Below are 22,251 nucleotides of genomic sequence, written 5' to 3'. Positions count from 1 at the left end.
TATTTTATGTTTCACCTTACAATAAACTTTTTAAATCAATCTTATAGTTCCTTCAAAATATTTTATAACAAAAATAAAAATAAATGGTTGATTAATTAATTTATTAATTATTTGTGTTAAATAAAAAAAATAAAACAAAATAGGGAGATTGATTAAGTAGGATGGTGAATAAATATATTTAACTACTAATGAAATAAAATTAAGGAATAAAATAATATATGAAAATTGCCAAATTAAATTCTTTATCCACTAAATATAAGATAATCTTCTAAGTGTTTTTTCTATCAATACCAAAGAAACATAAAGAAAAAGAAAAATGACATAAAATTTAAGAATTAGTTCGATATTAAAGGTAACAAACTTCTACATGAATCTAATATTTGATTATGTATCTATTTTGTAGAGTGAGACGAGTTTAGATGTGATGATAAGGTCAAGAACATTTTGGTTTAAAATAATAATTTTATACGTATTATTTCAAGTTTTTCTAATAAACGGATTATGATTTATAGTTTATCTCATAAAGTTAAAGTTATCAGATATGAGATTTTATAAAACAAAACACACAAATTGAAAAACATAGAAAACACAAGCTTAGAAACATGCATTAAACAAACACAAAAACATAACATAGTTTTTGAAAAACATAGAAAACACAAGGTTAGAAAACAAGCATCAAACAAACACAACAACATAACATAGTTTTTGAAAAACATAACAAACACAAACATAGAAAACATGCATCAAACAAACACAAACAACATAACATAGTTTAGGAGTTCTCTTCAGAAGGAGCCAACAAGCATGCTCAAAAAACCCTTGCAACAGCTTTACACACCAAGGGATTCTTCATTTCCATGGACATCTTGAGAACCTCAGTCAAATCCACATCATCCTTAGAGGTCCACTCAAAGTTCTGAAGAAGCACAGCCAACCAAATATGAACGGTAGCTAGACCCATAGTTTTCCCGGGACATACCCTCCTTCCTGAACCAAAAGGGGCGAGCCTCATGTCAGACCCCATGACAGACACATCCTGTTCAATGAATCTCTCTGGCCTGAACTCTTCTGGCTCCGACCAAATTCCTTTGTCATGTGCTATGGCCCACATATTCACCATGGCCGTGGTCCCTGCAGGGACAAAGTACTGCCCAACATGTGTGTCGTGGATTGCAAGACGAGCCCATGAAAGGAGGGGGCCTGGAGGGTGCATTCTTAGAGTCTCTTTTACGATGGCTTGGAGGTATGGCAGGTTTGGGATATCAGATTCCATTACCGCCCTTGAAGAGCCAATAGTTGTTTCAATTTCGGCGAGAGCTTTGGCTTGAATGTCTGGATGAAGAACTAGTCTTGCTAGAATCCATTCTAATAGAATTGCAACAGTATCTGTTCCTCTGAAGATCATTTCCTGCATTCATTGATAAAGAGTATTTATATAAATGTTTTCATCATCAATTATTATTATGTAAATCAAAAAACTTATATATAGAAGCAAGGAAATAAATATCTTTTAAAAAATGAGAATACAAATATTTTCAAGAAATTAATAATTTGTTAAAATGAGAAACAAAGTAGTCACAGGAAACTAAGGGCCGACATGATAAAAGTAACACATGAAATAAAATTAGTTTTTTGTTTAATAAAATTTAACATGTACATTCATTTACGAAAATGTTCTAACTATTTTTCCTTTCTACATATTTTTCTTATCTTGTAGATAATAAGGTTGGCTAGTGAAGTCAAGAAAGAGGATTCTAAGTAAGAAAATACAAATTAGAAAATTTTGAAAAGATATAAGAAAAAACATTACCCATAGAACAGCGACCATATCAGATCGGGTGATCTTGTTCTCTCTCTCAAGATCAAGAAGAACATCAACAAAGTATCCATGATTATTGTCCTGATCAGTAACCATGCTGTGATCGTCTATGATCTTTCTAACAAACCCATCCACTTTAGAAACTAGTTTCCTACTTCTCCTTCTCACACCTTGAACATCAAGCCAACCTAGAATCGGGAAATGATCGCTCCAATTGAATGTCCCTAGTAACTTGTATCCTTCACTAACAAATCCCTCTAATTCCAAACCGTCCCCATTTTCACCAAAATCATAATACTTTCCAAAAACAGTCATCATCATGTTATTCAATGAACCATAGTGAAGAACTTGCTTGATCTCAACATCCCCTTTTAGATCCATTTGTGTTTTTACCTGCGTAAAGAAACACTCATTTATAACTAATTGTCTTTTATACTCATTATCATTTAAAAGTAAAAATAAAAAAGAGTATTCTTACTTGTGTGATCATCTGATGACAGATGTTCTTACGGAATCCTTCAGCACAAGCTATTTTCTTCGGGCTAAACATGTAAGTAGCTGAAATCCTTCTTAGCTCTCTCCAGTATTCTCCAAAGGGAGCAAATCCCATTGCCCGATTAAACAAGAGCTCGTAAGCGGATTCCTTAATGGGACGATCAGCGAAGGCAGAACTACTGAGAATGTCCTTAGCCGAACCCGGATCACTTGAAATAACGAAACGGGTGAACCCAACCGAAAAGGCCATTAGTGGACCTGCCTTTAAGGTCTGAGAAAGGTTTGCAAGTTTTCTATGAGTCAAAGAACTCATGAAAGTGAAAATGAGTCCGATAAGGGGAAATCCAGATGGTCCGGGAATGGGGGCACCGGTTTTTGCTTTGGAAAGAGCCCATGCAAGACCACCCGGGACTAGCCAGAATCTGAAAACAGCGGTTAAGATAGCGAGAAAGAGGAAAAGTTGGATGCTGAGCAAGGTGGAGGAGGAGTCATCTGGTAGAACAAAGAGGCCTATTCCCGAAGACATTTTTTTTTTTTTGTTAAGAGAGAGATATGAAAGTAGGAAGTGGTGATGAAAGAAGGAATGGAGTGTTCGTATTTGTAGGGAGGGCAAGAAGAAACATACAAAATAAATTTTATAACATTCAATCTATTTAAAATGAAATTAAACTAAACATTTTAATTATATATAGGTAATATTAAAAAGAGAACTGACTCAAAAGTTGCATGATTAACTAAATCCCAAGAAAATGCAAACTTAGAAAACCCATATATTAATTTTGGAAGACCCACCAGAAAGAATTAACATACTAAAACATCTCTTAACACAACAAATTAAGGATTTTTCATTTCCTTTAAAATCTTAAGAGTCTAGTCAGCTCCACGTTGTTATTATTTGGACTCACTAAAAGCTCTGAAAAAAGCAGAGCCATGCAATGGATACAAATATTTTAATATTTTTCTGAAAATGCAGAGCCATGCAAGGATACACGTATTGAATTGAAAATGCAGAGACATGCAAGGATGCACGTAGTTAATTTTCTTCATGCATGACAACATTTGTCATGTGCTGTGGCCCACACATTAATTTACCATGGGCGGATTCTGCTCTAGGTGGGTGGTGCAAATTCTACCAAAGATGGTTTGGAGGTTTTATTGATTGAAATCAATTATAACATTTGAAGAGTCTATATTGATGTCAATTTACTGAACTATAGTATAGGCTTAAAAGGTTGGATGAAGTACTAGTTTTTGCTAGAATCAAATCAACGGAATATTGTGCATATCCAATTTAAAGATTTTCCATATACTAATTAATCAGGACTAATTTTATTACATACAAATATATATATATATGATTGAAATATTCTTCATAATTACTTGGTCGAAGACAAAGAGATATACTTGAAATTATGAGCATGTTTGGAAACGCTTAGAGCTATAATGTAGTTAACGAATAAATTTAATTACATTGGTTAATATATACATAATTAAAGTGTATTTCATAATATTATTTCATTTAAATAAATACCCCATTAAGATATCTAAAACAAAAATAATTTTTAAATGAATTAAAAAAAATGATTAAACACAACAATACTTAAAAAGTTTAGTTTTTTCAACCAAGCCATATATTGATTTATTTATAGTTATGTTAGTTTTTATATTATTATAAGTCTTATAACTCTATAACTCTAATGATAAATATTTAACACAATGCAACATTATGTATACACAACTTTAGTCTCTAGATCCTCTCTTATGCAAAACTCAACTCAAGGTGGACACAACAAAGATAGTTTTGGCAAACGAAAGCCCGAGCTTCTTGAATTTTAAAATGAAGGCAGATACAAATTGAGTGAGCATTTCACTGTATGAACAGTATTTATAACTAATGATGATGTAGTGAAGGAGCCTTGGTCTAGTCTTTAGTAGTTGTAAGCATTTTGGTCAAACTAAAAAAATTCAAAATATTTGGTTTCAGAGCTTAAGAGAAGAAGAATGACTAGAAAATTAGTTCATGGAAGAATCTTGATGAATCCTTGGAGCACTTTTGGACTGATAGGTGGAAAGGTGTTTATGATGATGGTAAGTGTATTCGACGAGAAAGAAAGAGAATTCAGTTTATTCAAATTTTATCAGATATTCGATTTAGACCAAATATTGAACACCCCATACCCATAATATGAAAGAAATATTCTTAAGAGAGTTATCAGAATAAACAAGTTATTTGATATCTTATCTACTAAAATTATAAAAAAATATATAAATCATTTAAACTATGCTTAGTGATTGACCGTTAATGTTCGACAGATAAACGGCGGAAGTAAAAGTAAAACAATGTTGACGACCACCAGATATGATAGTGGAAAGGTGTTTATGATGATGGTAAGTGTATTCGACGAGAAAGAAAGAGAGATAGGTCAAGACTCAAAAGTGGACGGTTGAAGTGAGGGATTAGAGTTTTAGAGATTATAGAGGACTAGCGGATGACCTAAATTAATTAATAATAAAATGTATAATTATTTAATAATATATAATAAATTATATAATATGTAGTAAAATATATAATTAAAATAAATCATAAAAAATAAATTCAGTTTTCGATTTGGTTTTCGAACTTAAATCTCAACCAAATCGAAAACCTAATTTAAATTCGAATAGGTTTAAAATTCGATTCGAAAATAAAAATAAAAAATAAAATTCGAATTCAATTTTTTCGAATTTGGTGAATTCAAATTCTGTCGGATATTTGGTTCATACCAAATATTGAACACCTTTAGTTAAAGTAATCGTTGATGAAGATAGCGGAATAGTAGATTTTGTAGCTCAACAATAAAATTAGGCTCTTATACTATGTTAGAATAAAGAGTAGAATATTGTATTGAATGATACATTTTGAGTTAAATAAATAGGTATATTATATAGACAATAGATTATATATATAAGGAAACTAATATAATATTGATATTATCAAAACTTATTATTTGTGATAATATCTTACAGGTATATAAATTATCTTTATATTATAACAATTTTCATCGTCTTCATTATCCTCTTCGTCGTCAACATCTATAAGTCTGTACATGAGGGGTTTCAATTGTTGAGACAACCTAGTGAACATCTTCCTCCTCTCAATCATCGTTGTTTGTGTTATTCACAATAAAAAAAGGATAATAAATTTGATAAAAAGACATTTATTTAAATTTTTTCTCATCAGCACCGACCTCTTACTCTCATTACTTGGTTAACCAACAATATCATTTATAACTAATAGACCTCTCATATTACTAATCTTGTGACCTCACTATTGCACTCAATATTTCAACAGTACCAATATCTTTTACCATCACTTTTATCAAACCAATCATCTCATCGTATCACCAACTTCTTTACCCTCACTTTTTCAGTAAACCAACAAATTCATTCATATATTTAACCACCAATATTTTTTGTTCTCCAATGAACATCTAATACAAATCTTGTGACCTCACTTCGAGTATTTTGTACCTCAACCATCTCATATCATTACCACGACCTCTTTATCCTCACTTTTGCAAACCAACCACTAATCCAATCGACATTTAATCTTATGACCTCACTTTCACACTCCGGTCAGCCACTCGTCTCAGTCACACATTTAACCACCAGTATTCTTTTTCCCAATGAACAACTCTTATTTCTAATATTATGACCTCACACACTTTCACACGTCTTTTATCCTTCGACAAACCAACCATTAAAATTCCAATCGACATATTAATCTCGTGACCTCACACATTCAGACGCCTCTTATTTCTCGAAAAATCAACCACCAATCTCAGTCGATCTCTAGTATTATGACCTCACACTTCGGTCCATCAACATCTCATTTACATATATTTTTAACCACCAATCACAATCGACCTTTAATCTCGTGATCTTTCGATCATTGTTTTACCGATTTCTTATCTCTCAGCAAACCAAACAACAATCTCAATCTTAATGACCTTTTATCGCTTGGAAAACAAACCACTAATCTCATCGACCTCTCTTTTCGTGACCTCATAATTTTACATGTTTTTAATCCCTCGACAAACCAACTATCAACCACACTTAACCTTTAATTTCGTGACTTTACGATTCTTTGTTACCAACCTCTTATCCCTCGGCAAACCAACTACCAATTTTAATTGACCTCTCATCTCATGACATAATTATTTCCACGCGCTTCTTATCTCTCACCAAACCAACCACCAATCTCAATGAACCTCTTCATAGTATGACGTCACAATTTCATACGACTCTTATCTCTTGACAAATCAACCGTCAATCCCAATCACACATACGCACACATCTCTTATCTTTCAGCAGACAACCTTAATCGACCTCTTATCGCTCAGTAAACTAACCATTAATTACAATGTCACTGACATCTTATTCATTGGTAAACCAATTATCAATCTCAATCTCAATCGACCTCTCATCCTGTAACCTCACACTTTCACACGTACAATCTCAATATTGCTTTGTTGAAAAGATAGATTATCTCATGTAAATTAATTATAGTTTTCACTCATAATTATTTAAATAAAGTAATATTTGTGTTCTCTCCCAAAAACTTCGAGAAAGAAATGTATAGTGTATATCTAAGTTAATAACTTTTAGAAATTAATTATTTTTTACACTAAAATGTTATTATCTATCTATCATATAAATAAGCTTAAAATATTTAAGAAGAGAAATACAAAAATCATAACTTTTCTCTAAATTAACTTTTTGATTATATATATAATAATTTATTTCATAAATAAAAAATATATTCTTTAAAATATTAAGTACATAATTAACACATTTAATTATATATTATTTATTTTATAAATAAATAAAAGATTTGTAAATCTTAATTCTATAATTAAATTCGTTTAATTAAATATAACTTTAATTCATAAATAAATAATATTATTTGATATTAATAATTTATCATATATTAATAATGAATTATCATTTCATTTTATTTAATATAACAATTAGCGTGGCCTCACACATTACCCAATTATAATACAATATATTTACAACTCTATTAATCATAGTTAACTTAGTAGAAAAGTACTAAGACTTATTGGATTAAATTATCTTCATAGTTTTCTAATCCAAATTTAGTCATTCCATATTAAATTAATGGATGCAAATCATTTATATCCCACTCGAGATCCAAGAGTAAGGTAATGTACTAACGGACCTCGATCTAAGAGTTCGATAGAGAATTTTTTTTAATCAAATACAAGAATATAGTTATAAAGAATACATGTTTAGTCTTCTTCCTCATCTATATTATCTTAATACTATTTACAAGTTTTAATGACAAAAATATTGTACTTCGAATTAATATATATAAATATTAAACAATTTAACATAAAAATATTACCTAAATTAGAATGCGATGCATCAAAAAGATGAAATGACTTGTATTGTGCCTTCATGGCTTCCATTTTTTCTTCCATTGCGATATTACTAACATCAATGGAAAATTAACAACTAATAACTAGCTTTTTTTTAAATTTATTTATCATTTGATTTGAAGATTGATTGCTCTATATAAAATATGAGTGTTTTTGGTGGAAAGACTTAAACATTAATGATGAAGTAAATCAAAAACATAGATACAAAAGCAAAGATATATATATTTATATATATATATATATATTTAGAAAATAAGAATGAAAATATGTTCAAGAAGTTAATAGTGTGTTACGACTTCGCATTAATTTGTCGTTAGATTTATTATTAAAGTATGATTTTGTTAAATAATTCTTATTGAATGAGAATTTTGTCCACATGTAAATTCTTTATCACTAAATTTATGTTAAGATATGATTTTATTAATTAATTTTAATTGAATAAGAATTTAGGTCAAATGCAAATATTTCTCTTTAGAATTATTATTAAAACATGATTTTGTTGTATAAATTAACGTGGTTTAATACAACTTTAATCATAATTCATGTTTTTGTCAATAAATTTATTATTAAACATGATTTATATTGGTTATCATGCTATTGTATTTAGGGTCTTAATTAATGTAATAAACATTCCTATTTTTATTCAATTTGTGAATATATTTGATACTAAATACGATATTTTCGAATTAAAAGATTAAAATTATAAAATAGGAAAGACAGATTATTTAAGATTATGGGATTGATGAACATTAATTATGATAAGGAATGAGAAACCATCTTTATCTTCATAAACTAGTATTGAAGGTCATATTTTCTTTATGAACCGTGAGAGCAATCTAATCGTCTTTCTGTTAGGTTAATAATAAAAAATATTTTTTATAATATTTGTGGGTTTTTCGGAAAAGTATAATGATGCAAAAAAATCTTTAAAAATTATTTGTTCGACTCCATATCACACTTTAATTATAAAGTTTTCATCCTACAAGCATAAGAAGCAATACATATGTCTATCATGTGTATAAAGAATATTTTGGGATTCAATATGAAAGTTTGATAATTAAGTTATCAAAATATTTTATGTAACTATTTATAATGAACCATTTGAATAACCATACATCTCTTCAAAATATTTTATAACACATATAAAGATAAATGATTGATTAATTAATTTATTAATTATGTGGGTAAAATAAATAAAAAGAAAGATATATGTTAAACTTAATTAGATAAGAGGCATACATGATCATATCATGTGCATAAAGATATTAAGACTTAATTTTAAAGTTTTATAATTAATTTGTTAAAATTATTTTATGTTTCACTATACAATGAACTTTTTAAATCAATTATACAGTTCCTTTAAAATATTTTACATAAATAAAAAAATAAAAATAGGGAGGTTGATTATGTAGGATGGTGAACAAACTTATTTGACTACTCATTAAATAAAATTAATGAATAGAATAAAATATATAAAAATTGACAAATTAAATTCTTTATCGATTAAATATAAGAAAATCTAAGTTTATTTTTATCAATACAAGAGAAACATAAAGAGATACATAAAGTTTAAGAAATTGTTCAATATTAAATATAACAAACTTCGCATTAATTTGCTGTTATTTTTGATTAAAATATGATTTTGCTAAATAAATATTATTGAATGAGAATTTTTCCCACATGTAAATTCTTTATCACTAAATTTATGATATGATATGGTTTTGTTAATTAATTTTAATTGAATAAGAATTTAAGTCAAATGCAAGTATTTGTCGTTAGAATTATTATTAAAAAATGATTTTGTTAAAAAAATTAACGTGGTTTAATACAAAATTTAATCTTAATGCATTTTTTTGTCAATAAATTTATTGTTAAACATGATTTACATGGGTAATCATGATATGTTTTTAGATTCATAATTAATGTAATACACATTTTTATTAAATTTAAAATATATTTAATATTAAATGCGATATTTCGGAACTAAAGATTAAAATTATAAAGTATAAAAAAATAATATTTATGATTATGGGATTGATGAACATTAATTATGTTTAAGAAAAGAGGAACCATCTTTATCTTTATAAATTAATATTTAAGGTAATGTTTTCTTTATGAACGGTGAGAGCAATCTAATCATCTATTTCTTATTTTCATAAGAAAAATAATTTTTTTTATATTTATGATATTATCAGAAAAGTATAATAATGCGAAAAATCTTTCTAAAATTATTTATAAGACACTATCTCACACTTTAACTATAAAGTTTTCATCATATATACAAGCATAAGGGTCCGTATATATTCATATCTTGTTTATAAAAAATATTGGGATTCAATATGAAAGTTTGATAATCAAGTTATCAAAATATTTTATATAACGATTTATAATGAACCATTTGAATAACCATAGAATTTCTTCAAAATATTTTATAACACACATAAAAATGAATGATCGATTAATTTATTTATTAATCATGTGTGTGATACTGAGGCTTAACTTGGAAGTTAGATAATTAAGTTGTTATAATTATTTTATGTTTCACCTTACAATAAACTTTTTAAATCAATCATATAGTTCCTTCAAAATATTTTATAACAAAAATAAAAATAAATGGTTGATTAATTAATTTATCAATTATTTGTGTTAAATAAAAAAAATAAAACAAAATAGGGAGATTGATTAAGTAGGATGGTGAATAAATATATTTAACTACTAATGAAATAAAATTAAGGAATAAAATAATATATGAAAATTGCCAAATTAAATTCTTTATCCACTAAATATAAGATAATCTTCTAAGTGTTTTTTCTATCAATACCAAAGAAACATAAAGAAAAAGAAAAATGACATAAAATTTAAGAATTAGTTCGATATTAAAGGTAACAAACTTCTACATGAATCTAATATTTGATTATGTATCTATTTTGTAGAGTGAGACGAGTTTAGATGTGATGATAAGGTCAAGAACATTTTGGTTTAAAATAATAATTTTATACGTATTATTTCAAGTTTTTCTAATAAACGGATTATTGATTTATAGTTTATCTCATAAAGTTAAAGTTATCAGATATGAGATTTTATAAAACAAAACACACAAATTGAAAAACATAGAAAACACAAGCTTAGAAACATGCATTAAACAAACACAAAAACATAACATAGTTTTTGAAAAACATAGAAAACACAAGGTTAGAAAACAAGCATCAAACAAACACAACAACATAACATAGTTTTTGAAAAACATAACAAACACAAACATAGAAAACATGCATCAAACAAACACAAACAACATAACATAGTTTAGGAGTTCTCTTCAGAAGGAGCCAACAAGCATGCTCAAAAAACCCTTGCAACAGCTTTACACACCAAGGGATTCTTCATTTCCATGGACATCTTGAGAACCTCAGTCAAATCCACATCATCCTTAGAGGTCCACTCAAAGTTCTGAAGAAGCACAGCCAACCAAATATGAACGGTAGCTAGACCCATAGTTTTCCCGGGACATACCCTCCTTCCTGAACCAAAAGGGGCGAGCCTCATGTCAGACCCCATGACAGACACATCCTGTTCAATGAATCTCTCTGGCCTGAACTCTTCTGGCTCCGACCAAATTCCTTTGTCATGTGCTATGGCCCACATATTCACCATGGCCGTGGTCCCTGCAGGGACAAAGTACTGCCCAACATGTGTGTCGTGGATTGCAAGACGAGCCCATGAAAGGAGGGGGCCTGGAGGGTGCATTCTTAGAGTCTCTTTTACGATGGCTTGGAGGTATGGCAGGTTTGGGATATCAGATTCCATTACCGCCCTTGAAGAGCCAATAGTTGTTTCAATTTCGGCGAGAGCTTTGGCTTGAATGTCTGGATGAAGAACTAGTCTTGCTAGAATCCATTCTAATAGAATTGCAACAGTATCTGTTCCTCTGAAGATCATTTCCTGCATTCATTGATAAAGAGTATTTATATAAATGTTTTCATCATCAATTATTATTATGTAAATCAAAAAACTTATATATAGAAGCAAGGAAATAAATATCTTTTAAAAAATGAGAATACAAATATTTTCAAGAAATTAATAATTTGTTAAAATGAGAAACAAAGTAGTCACAGGAAACTAAGGGCGGACATGATAAAAGTAACACATGAAATAAAATTAGTTTTTTGTTTAATAAAATTTAACATGTACATTCATTTACGAAAATGTTCTAACTATTTTTCCTTTCTACATATTTTTCATATCTTGTAGATAATAAGGTTGGCTAGTGAAGTCAAGAAAGAGGATTCTAAGTAAGAAAATACAAATTAGAAAATTTTGAAAAGATATAAGAAAAAACATTACCCATAGAACAGCGACCATATCAGATCGGGTGATCTTGTTCTCTCTCTCAAGATCAAGAAGAACATCAACAAAGTATCCATGATTATTGTCCTGATCAGTAACCATGCTGTGATCGTCTATGATCTTTCTAACAAACCCATCCACTTTAGAAACTAGTTTCCTACTTCTCCTTCTCACACCTTGAACATCAAGCCAACCTAGAATCGGGAAATGATCGCTCCAATTGAATGTCCCTAGTAACTTGTATCCTTCACTAACAAATCCCTCTAATTCCAAACCGTCCCCATTTTCACCAAAATCATAATACTTTCCAAAAACAGTCATCATCATGTTATTCAATGAACCATAGTGAAGAACTTGCTTGATCTCAACATCCCCTTTTAGATCCATTTGTGTTTTTACCTGCGTAAAGAAACACTCATTTATAACTAATTGTCTTTTATACTCATTATCATTTAAAAGTAAAAATAAAAAAGAGTATTCTTACTTGTGTGATCATCTGATGACAGATGTTCTTACGGAATCCTTCAGCACAAGCTATTTTCTTCGGGCTAAACATGTAAGTAGCTGAAATCCTTCTTAGCTCTCTCCAGTATTCTCCAAAGGGAGCAAATCCCATTGCCCGATTAAACAAGAGCTCGTAAGCGGATTCCTTAATGGGACGATCAGCGAAGGCAGAACTACTGAGAATGTCCTTAGCCGAACCCGGATCACTTGAAATAACGAAACGGGTGAACCCAACCGAAAAGGCCATTAGTGGACCTGCCTTTAAGGTCTGAGAAAGGTTTGCAAGTTTTCTATGAGTCAAAGAACTCATGAAAGTGAAAATGAGTCCGATAAGGGGAAATCCAGATGGTCCGGGAATGGGGGCACCGGTTTTTGCTTTGGAAAGAGCCCATGCAAGACCACCCGGGACTAGCCAGAATCTGAAAACAGCGGTTAAGATAGCGAGATAGAGGAAAAGTTGGATGCTGAGCAAGGTGGAGGAGGAGTCATCTGGTAGAACAAAGAGGCCTATTCCCGAAGACATTTTTTTTTTGTTAAGAGAGAGATATGAAAGTAGGAAGTGGTGATGAAAGAAGGAATGGAGTGTTCGTATTTGTAGGGAGGGCAAGAAGAAACATACAAAATAAATTTTATAACATTCAATCTATTTAAAATGAAATTAAACTAAACATTTTAATTATATATAGGTAATATTAAAAAGAGAACTGACTCAAAAGTTGCATGATTAACTAAATCCCAAGAAAATGCAAACTTAGAAAACCCATATATTAATTTTGGAAGACCCACCAGAAAGAATTAACATACTAAAACATCTCTTAACACAACAAATTAAGGATTTTTCATTTCCTTTAAAATCTTAAGAGTCTAGTCAGCTCCACGTTGTTATTATTTGGACTCACTAAAAGCTCTGAAAAAAGCAGAGCCATGCAATGGATACAAATATTTTAATATTTTTCTGAAAATGCAGAGCCATGCAAGGATACACGTATTGAATTGAAAATGCAGAGACATGCAAGGATGCACGTAGTTAATTTTCTTCATGCATGACAACATTTGTCATGTGCTGTGACCCACACATTAATTTACCATGGGCGGATTCTGCTCTAGGTGGGTGGTGCAAATTCTCCCAAAGATGGTTTGGAGGTTTTATTGATTGAAATCAATTATAACATTTGAAGAGTCTATATTGATGTCAATTTACTGAACTATAGTATAGGCTTAAAAGGTTGGATGAAGTACTAGTTTTTGCTAGAATCAAATCAACGGAATATTGTGCATATCCAATTTAAAGATTTTCCATATACTAATTAATCAGGACTAATTTTATTACATACAAATATATATATATATGATTGAAATATTCTTCATAATTACTTGGTCGAAGACAAAGAGATATACTTGAAATTATGAGCATGTTTGGAAACGCTTAGAGCTATAATGTAGTTAACGAATAAATTTAATTACATTGGTTAACATATACATAATTAAAGTGTATTTCATAATATTATTTCATTTAAATAAATACCCCATTAAGATATCTAAAACAAAAATAATTTTTAAATGAATTAAAAAAAATGATTAAACACAACAATACTTAAAAAGTTTAGTTTTTTCAACCAAGTCATATATTGATTTGTTTATAGTTATGTTAGTTTTTATATTATTATAAGTCTTATAACTCTATAACTCTAATGATAAATATTTAACACAATGCAACATTATGTATACACAACTTTAGTCTCTAGATCCTCTCTTATGCAAAACTCAACTCAAGGTGGACACAACAATGATAGTTTTGGCAAACGAAAGCCCGAGCTTCTTGAATTTTAAAATGAAGGCAGATAGATACAAATTGAGTGAGCATTTCATTGTATGAACAGTATTTATAACTAATGATGATGTAGTGAAGGAGCCTTGGTCTAGTCTTTAGTAGTTGTAAGCATTTTGGTCAAACTAAAAAAATTCAAAATATTTGGTTTCAGAGCTTAAGAGAAGAAGAATGACTAGAAAATTAGTTCATGGAAGAATCTTGATGAATCTTTGGAGCACTTTTGGACTGATAGGTGAATTGTGATGGCCATCTAATTCTATGACTACTTGGTTTGACATTCATGACTTCGAAAGACTATCAATACTCTCCACTCTTCACAAAATAATGACACTTCTATATGTTGTGAATATATTTGGAGATTAAAATAAAAGAATATGTAGTCCGATAATAATTGTTGAATATTAATTGTTGAAGATGTATCAAGAAGGATGTACAATTTCTCAATGATAAACTTATAAATGTGAAAGAGAGTTTGATGGTACAACCAAACATAGTCATTAAGACTTTTAGGAAAAATGTTATACTAGAGAAATTCAAAAAGGTCAAAACTGGCAAGAGAGTCTTCGTGAAAAAAGCTTAGATAATGTCCATTCTGGATACAGATAAAGTTTATGATCATTCAACTATGATTTGGAAGATTCAGATTTTCCTTTATTTTTTTTAAAAGCACTCATTAATCTAGATCTAGTAATTTTATATATATATATATATATATATATATATATATATATATATATATATATATATATATAATAGCATAATAGATAAATAAAAATCACAATTTATAAGTTAAAATAAACAATAATTACCTCTTTGTGGTCGTTATTTAGAATGAAATAACACCTGAAAAGAAACTCATCATTACGAAAGGATTACAAAATGTGTTGACTAAATAACTAGTAAAGATTTACATATAATTGAATTAAGACTAATAAAAATATAGATATTGACTACTAAGGTAAAACAACAACTGAAAATAAAATTCAGAGAATATAATTATCGAAGAAAATAATAATATTAACAAAATTATTTGAAAGAAAAAATTACTATTGAAATATAATAATAATTAATAGAGCATTATTAGTGCCCTTCATCAATGACTAAAGTTAGGGGTGTTAATTAGTTCGGTTTTTAGATTATTTAAGTTTTCGGTTTGAGTTCTTCGAATTTTTATTTTTTAAGAAAATTTGAAAATCAAACCGATTTGAAAAATTCGAATTCGGTTTATTCGAATTCAGTTTATTCAAATTTGATCAGATATTCGATTTAGACCAAATATTGAACACCCCATACCCATAATATGAAAGAAATATTCTTAAGAGAGTTATCAGAATAAACAAGTTATTTGATATCTTATCTACTAAAATTATAAAAAAAATATAAATCATTTAAACTATGCTTAGTGATTGACCGTCAATGTTCGGCAGATGAACGACGTAAGTAAAAGTAAAACAATGTTGACGACCACCAGATATGATAGTGGAGAGGTGTTTATGATGATGGTAAGTGTTTTCGACAAGAAAGAAAGAGAGATAGGTCAAGACTCAAAAGTGGACGGTTGAAGTGAGGGATTAGAGTTTTAGAGATTATGGAGGACTAGCGGATGACCTAAATTAATTAATAAAAAAATATATAATTTTTTAATAATATATAATAAATTATATAATATGTAGTAAAATATATAATTAAAATAAATCATAAAAAATAAATTTAGTTTTCGATTTAGTTTTCGAGCTTAAATCTCAACTCAAAAACCAAATCGAAAACCTAATTTAAATTCGAATAGGTTTAAAATTCTATTCGAAAATAAAAAATAAAAAATAAAATTCAAATTCGATTTTTTCGAATTTGGTGAATTCAAATTCTGTCGGATATTTGGTTCATACCAAATATTGAACACTTTTAGTTAAAGTAATCATTGATGGAGATAGCGGAATGGTAGATTTTGTAGCTCAACAATAAAATTAGGCTCTTATACTATGTTAGAATAAAGAGTAGAATATTGTATTGAATGATATATTTTGAGTTAAATAAATAGGTCTATTATATAGACAATAGATTAGATATATAAGGAAACTAATATAATAATATAATATTGATATTATCACAACTTATTATTTGTGTAATATCTTACAGGTATATTATCTTTATATTATAACAATTTTCATCGTCTTCATTATCCTCTTCGTCGTCAACATCTATAAGTCTGTACATGAGGGGCTTCAATTGTTGAGACAACCTAGTGAACATCTTCCTCCTCTCAATCATCGTTGTTTGTGTTATTCATAATAAAAAAAGGATAATAAATTTGATAAGAAGACATTCATTTAAATTTTTTTTCATCAGCACCAACCTCTTACTCTCTTTACTTGGTTAACCAACAATATCATTTATAACTAATAGAGCTCTCATATTACTAATCTTGTGACCTCACTATTGCACTCAATATTTCAACAGTACCAATATCTTTTACCATCACTTTTATCAAACCAACCATCTCATCGTATCACCAACTTCTTTACCCTCACTTTTTCGGTAAACCAACAAATTCATTCATATATTTAACCACCGATATTTTTTGTTCTCCAATGAACATCTGATACTAATCTTGTGACCTCACTTCGAGTATTTTGTACCTCAACCATCTCATATCATTACCACGACCTCTTTATCCTCACTTTTGCAAACCAACCACTAATCCAATCGACCTTTAATCTTATGACCTCACTTTCACACTCCGGTCAACCACCCGTCTCAGTCACACATTTAACTACCGGTATTCTTTTTCCCAATGGACAACTCTTATTTCTAATATTATGACCTCACACACTTTCACACGTCTTTTATCCTTCGACAAACCAACCATCAAAATCCCAATTGACATATTAATCTCGTGACCTCACACATTCAGACGCCTCTTATTTCTCGAAAAATCAACCACCAATCTCAATCGATCTCTAGTATTATGACCTCACACTTCGGTCCATCAACATCTCATTTACATATATTTTAACCACCAATCACAATCGACCTCTAATCTCGTGATCTTTCGATCATTGTTTTACCGATTTCTTATCTCTCAACAAACCAAACAACAATCTCAATCTTAATGACCTTTTATCGCTTGGAAAACAAACCACTAATCTCATCGACCTCTCTTTTCGTGACCTCATAATTTTACATGTTTTTAATCCCTCGACAAACCAACTATCAACCACACTTAACCTTTAATTTCGTGACTTTACGATTCTTTGTTACCAACCTCTTATCCCTCGGCAAACCAACTACCAATTTTAATTGACCTCTCATCTCATGACATAATTATTTCCACGCGCTTCTTATCTCTCACCAAACCAACCACCAATCTCAATGAACCTCTTCATAGTATGACGTCACAATTTCATACGACTCTTATCTCTTGACAAATCAACCGTCAATCCCAATCACACATACGCACACATCTCTTATCTCTCAGCAGACAACCTTAATCGACCTCTTATCGCTCAGTAAACTAACCATCAATTACAATGTCACTGACATCTTATTCATTGGTAAACCAATTATCAATCTCAATCGACCTCTCATCCTGTAACCTCACACTTTCACACGTACAATCTCAATATTGCTTTGTTGAAAAGATAGATTATCTCATGTAAATTAATTATAGTCTTAACTCATAATTATTTAAATAAAGTAATATTTGTGTTCTCTCCCAAAAACTTCGAGAAAGAAATGTATAGTGTATATCTAAGTTAATAACTTTTAGAAATTAATTATTTTTTACACTAAAAATGTTATTATCTATCTATCATATAAATAAGCTTAAAATATTTAAGAAGAGAAGATACAAAAATCATAACTTTTCTCTAAATTAACTTTTTGATTATATATATAATAATTTATTTCATAAATAAAAAATATATTCTTTAAAATATTAAGTACATAATTAACACATTTAATTATATATTATTTATTTTATAAATAAATAAAAGATTTGTAAATTTTAATTCTATAATTAAATTCGTTTAATTAAATATAACTTTAATTCATAAATAAATAATATTATTTGATATTAATAATTTATCATATATTAATAATGAATTATCATTTCATTTTATTTAATATAACAATTAGTGTGGCCTCACACATGACCCAATTATAATACAATATATATACAACTCTATTAATCATAGTTAACTTAGTAGAAAAGTACTAAGACTTCTTGGATTAAATTATCTTCATTGTTTTCTAATCCAAGTTTAGTCATTCCATATTAAATTAATTTATATCCCACTCGAGATCCAAGAGTAAGGTAATGTACTAACGGACCTCGATCTAAGAGTTCGATAGAGAATTTTTTTTTTAAAAAAAAGGTCAATTTTAAGCATTACACAAATCAAATACAAGAATATAGTTATACAGAATACATGTTTAGTCTTCTTCCTCATCTATATTATCTTAATACTATTTACAAGTTTTAATGACAAAAATATTGTACTTCGAATTAATATATATAAATATTAAACAATTTAACATAAAAATATTACCTAAATTAGAATGCGATGCATCAAAAAGATGAAATGACTTGTATTGTGCCTTCACGGCTTCCATTTTTTCTTCCATTGCGATATTACTAACATCAATGGAAAATTAACAACTAATAACTAGCTTTTTTTTTTAAAATTTATTTATCATTTGATTTGAAGATTGATTGCTCTATATAAAAAATATGAGTGTTATGGGTGGAAAGACTTAAACATTAATGATGAAGTAAATCAAAAACATAGATACAAAAGCAAAGATATATATATATATATATATATATATATATATATATATATATATATATATATATATATATATATATATATATATATATATATATATATATATATATATATATATATATATATATATGAAAATAAGAATGAAAATATGTTCAAGAAGTTAATAGTGTGTTATGACTTCGCATTAATTTGTCGTTAGATTTATTATTAAAGTATGATTTTGTTAAATAATTCTTATTGAATGAGAATTTTGTCCACATGTAAATTCTTTATCACTAAATTTATGTTAAGATATGATTTTGTTAATTAATTTTAATTGAATAAGAATTTAGGTCAAATGCAAGTATTTCTCTTTAGAATTATTATTAAAACATGATTTTGTTGTATAAATTAACGTGGTTTAATACAACTTTAATCATAATTCATGTTTTTGTCAATAAATTTATTATTAAACATGATTTATATTGGTTATCATGCTATTGTATTTTTAGGGTCTTAATTAATGTAATAAACATTCCTATTTTTATTCAATTTGTGAATATATTTGATACTAAATACGATATTTTTTCGAATTAAAAGATTAAAATTATAAAATAGGAAAGACAGATTATTTAAGATTATGGGATTGATGAACATTAATTATGATAAGGAATGAGAAACCATCTTTATCTTCATAAACTAGTATTGAAGGTCATATTTTCTTTATGAACCGTGAGAGCAATCTAATCGTCTTTCTGTTAGGTTAATAATAAAAAATATTTTTTTATAATATTTGTGGGTTTTTCGGAAAAGTATAATGATGCAAAAAATCTTTAAAAATTATTTGTTAGACTCCATATCACACTTTAATTATAAAGTTTTCATCCTACAAGCATAAGAAGCAATACATATGCCTATCATGTGTATAAAGAATATTAAGAATATTGGATTTAATATGAAAGTTTGATAATTAAGTTATCAAAATATTTTATGTAACTATTTATAATGAACCATTTGAATAACCATACATCTCTTCAAAATAATTTATAACACATATGAAGATAAATGATTGATTAATTAATTTATTAATTATGTGAGTAAAATAAATAAAAAGAAAGATATATGTTAAACTTAATTAGATAAGAGGCATACATGATCATATCATGTGCATAAAGATATTAAGACTTAATTTTAAAGTTTTATAATTAATTTGTTAAAATTATTTTATGTTTCACTATACAATGAACTTTTTAATCAATTATACAGTTCCTTTAAAATATTTTACATAAATAAAAAATAAAAATAGGGAGGTTGATTATATAGGATGGTGAACAACTTATTTGACTACTCATTAAATAAAATTAATGAATAGAATAAAATATATAAAAATTGACAAATTAAATTCTTTATCGATTAAATATAAGAAAATCTAAGTTTATTTTTATCAATACAAGAGAAACATAAAGAGATACATAAAGTTTAAGAAATTGTTCAATATTAAATATACAAACTTCGCATTAATTTGCTGTTATTTGTGATTAAATATGATTTTGTTAAATAATATTATTGAATGAGAATTTTTCCCACATGTAAATTCTTTATCACTAAATTTATGATATGATATGGTTTTGTTAATTAATTTTAATTGAATAAGAATTTAGGTCAAATGCAAGTATTTGTCGTTAGAATTATTATTAAAAAATGATTTTGTTAAAAATATTAACGTGGTTTAATACAAAATTTAATCTTAATGCATTTTTTTGTCAATAAATTATTGTTAAACATGATTACATGGGTAATCATGATATGTTTTTAGATTCATAATTAATGTCATACACATTTTTATTAAATTTAAAATATATTTAATATTAAATGCGATATTCGGAACTAAAGATTAAAATTATAAAGTATAAAAAAATAATATTTATGATATGGATTGATGAACATTAATTATGCTTAAGAAAAGAGGAACCATCTTTATCTTTATAAATTATATTTAAGGTAATGTTTTCTTTATGAACGTGAGAGCAATCTAATCGTCTATTCTATTTTCATAAGGAAAAATAATTTTTTTTTTATATTTATGATATTATCAGAAAAGTATAATTAATGCGAATTTTTTCTAAAATTATTTATAAGACACATCTCACACTTTAACTATAAAGTTTTCATCATATATACAAAGCATAAGGGTCCGTATATATTCATATCTTGTTTATAAAAAATATTGGATTCAATATGAACGTTTGATAATCAAGTTATCAAAATATTTTATATAACGATTTATAATGAACCATTTGAATAACCATAGAATTTCTTCAAAATATTTTATAACACCATAAAAATGAATGATCGATTAATTTATGTATTATCATGTGTGTGATATGAGGCTTAACTTGGAAGTTAGATAATTAAGTTGTTATAATTATTTTATGTTTCACCTGTACAATAAACTTTTAAATCATCTTATAGTTCCTTCAAAATATTTATAACAAAAATAAAATAAATGGGTTGATTAATTAATTTATCTAATTATTGTGTTAAATAACAAAAATAAACAAAATAGGGAGATTGATTAAGTAGGATGGTGAATAAATATATTTAACTACTAATGAAATAAAATTAAGGAATAAAATAATATATGAAAATTGCCAAATTAAATTCTTTATCCACTAAATATAAGATAATCTTCTAAGTGTTTTTTCTATCAATACCAAAGAAACATAAAGAAAAGAAAAATGACATAAAATTTAAGAATTAGTTCGATATTAAAGGTAACAAACTTCTACATGAATCTAATATTTGATTATGTATCTATTTTGTAGAGTGAGACGAGTTTAGATGTGATGATAAGGTCAAGAACATTTTGGTTTAAAATAATAATTTTATACGTATTATTTCAAGTTTTTCTAATAAACGGATTATGATTTATGTTTATCCTCTCATAAAGTTAAAGTTATCAGATATGAGATTTTATAAAAACAAACCACACAAATTGAAAAAACATAGAAAAACACAAGCTTAGAAACTGATGCATTAAACAAACACAAA

At 27.8% G+C, this 22,251-nt stretch overlaps 2 protein-coding genes across 2 annotated transcripts; both read right to left on the bottom strand.

Moving 5' to 3' along the window:
• Window positions 1-787: 787 nt before the first annotated feature.
• Window positions 788-2,770, bottom strand: LOC124922368 (cytochrome P450 78A5-like). The gene is made up of 3 exons (XM_047463102.1): window positions 2,298-2,770; window positions 1,811-2,212; window positions 788-1,408 (listed from the first exon to the last, which is right to left on the bottom strand). Exons 1-3 carry the CDS (start codon window positions 2,625-2,627, stop codon window positions 809-811), a joined length of 1,332 nt encoding a protein of 443 aa, XP_047319058.1. The 5' UTR covers window positions 2,628-2,770; the 3' UTR covers window positions 788-808.
• An 8,303-nt stretch (window positions 2,771-11,073) lies between these two features.
• LOC124922367 (cytochrome P450 78A5-like) lies at window positions 11,074-13,054 on the bottom strand. Its single transcript, XM_047463101.1, has 3 exons — window positions 12,584-13,054; window positions 12,097-12,498; window positions 11,074-11,694 (listed from the first exon to the last, which is right to left on the bottom strand). The coding sequence occupies exons 1-3, from the start codon at window positions 12,911-12,913 to the stop codon at window positions 11,095-11,097; spliced, it is 1,332 nt and encodes a 443-aa protein (XP_047319057.1). The 5' UTR covers window positions 12,914-13,054; the 3' UTR covers window positions 11,074-11,094.
• Window positions 13,055-22,251: the final 9,197 nt, after the last annotated feature.

This window comes from Impatiens glandulifera, chromosome 1 (genome assembly GCF_907164915.1).
Source record: "Impatiens glandulifera chromosome 1, dImpGla2.1, whole genome shotgun sequence".
Lineage (NCBI taxonomy): Eukaryota > Viridiplantae > Streptophyta > Magnoliopsida > Ericales > Balsaminaceae > Impatiens > Impatiens glandulifera.
The sequence above is the reverse complement of the archived record's forward strand: the minus strand, read 5'-3'. Positions and strand labels throughout refer to the sequence as shown.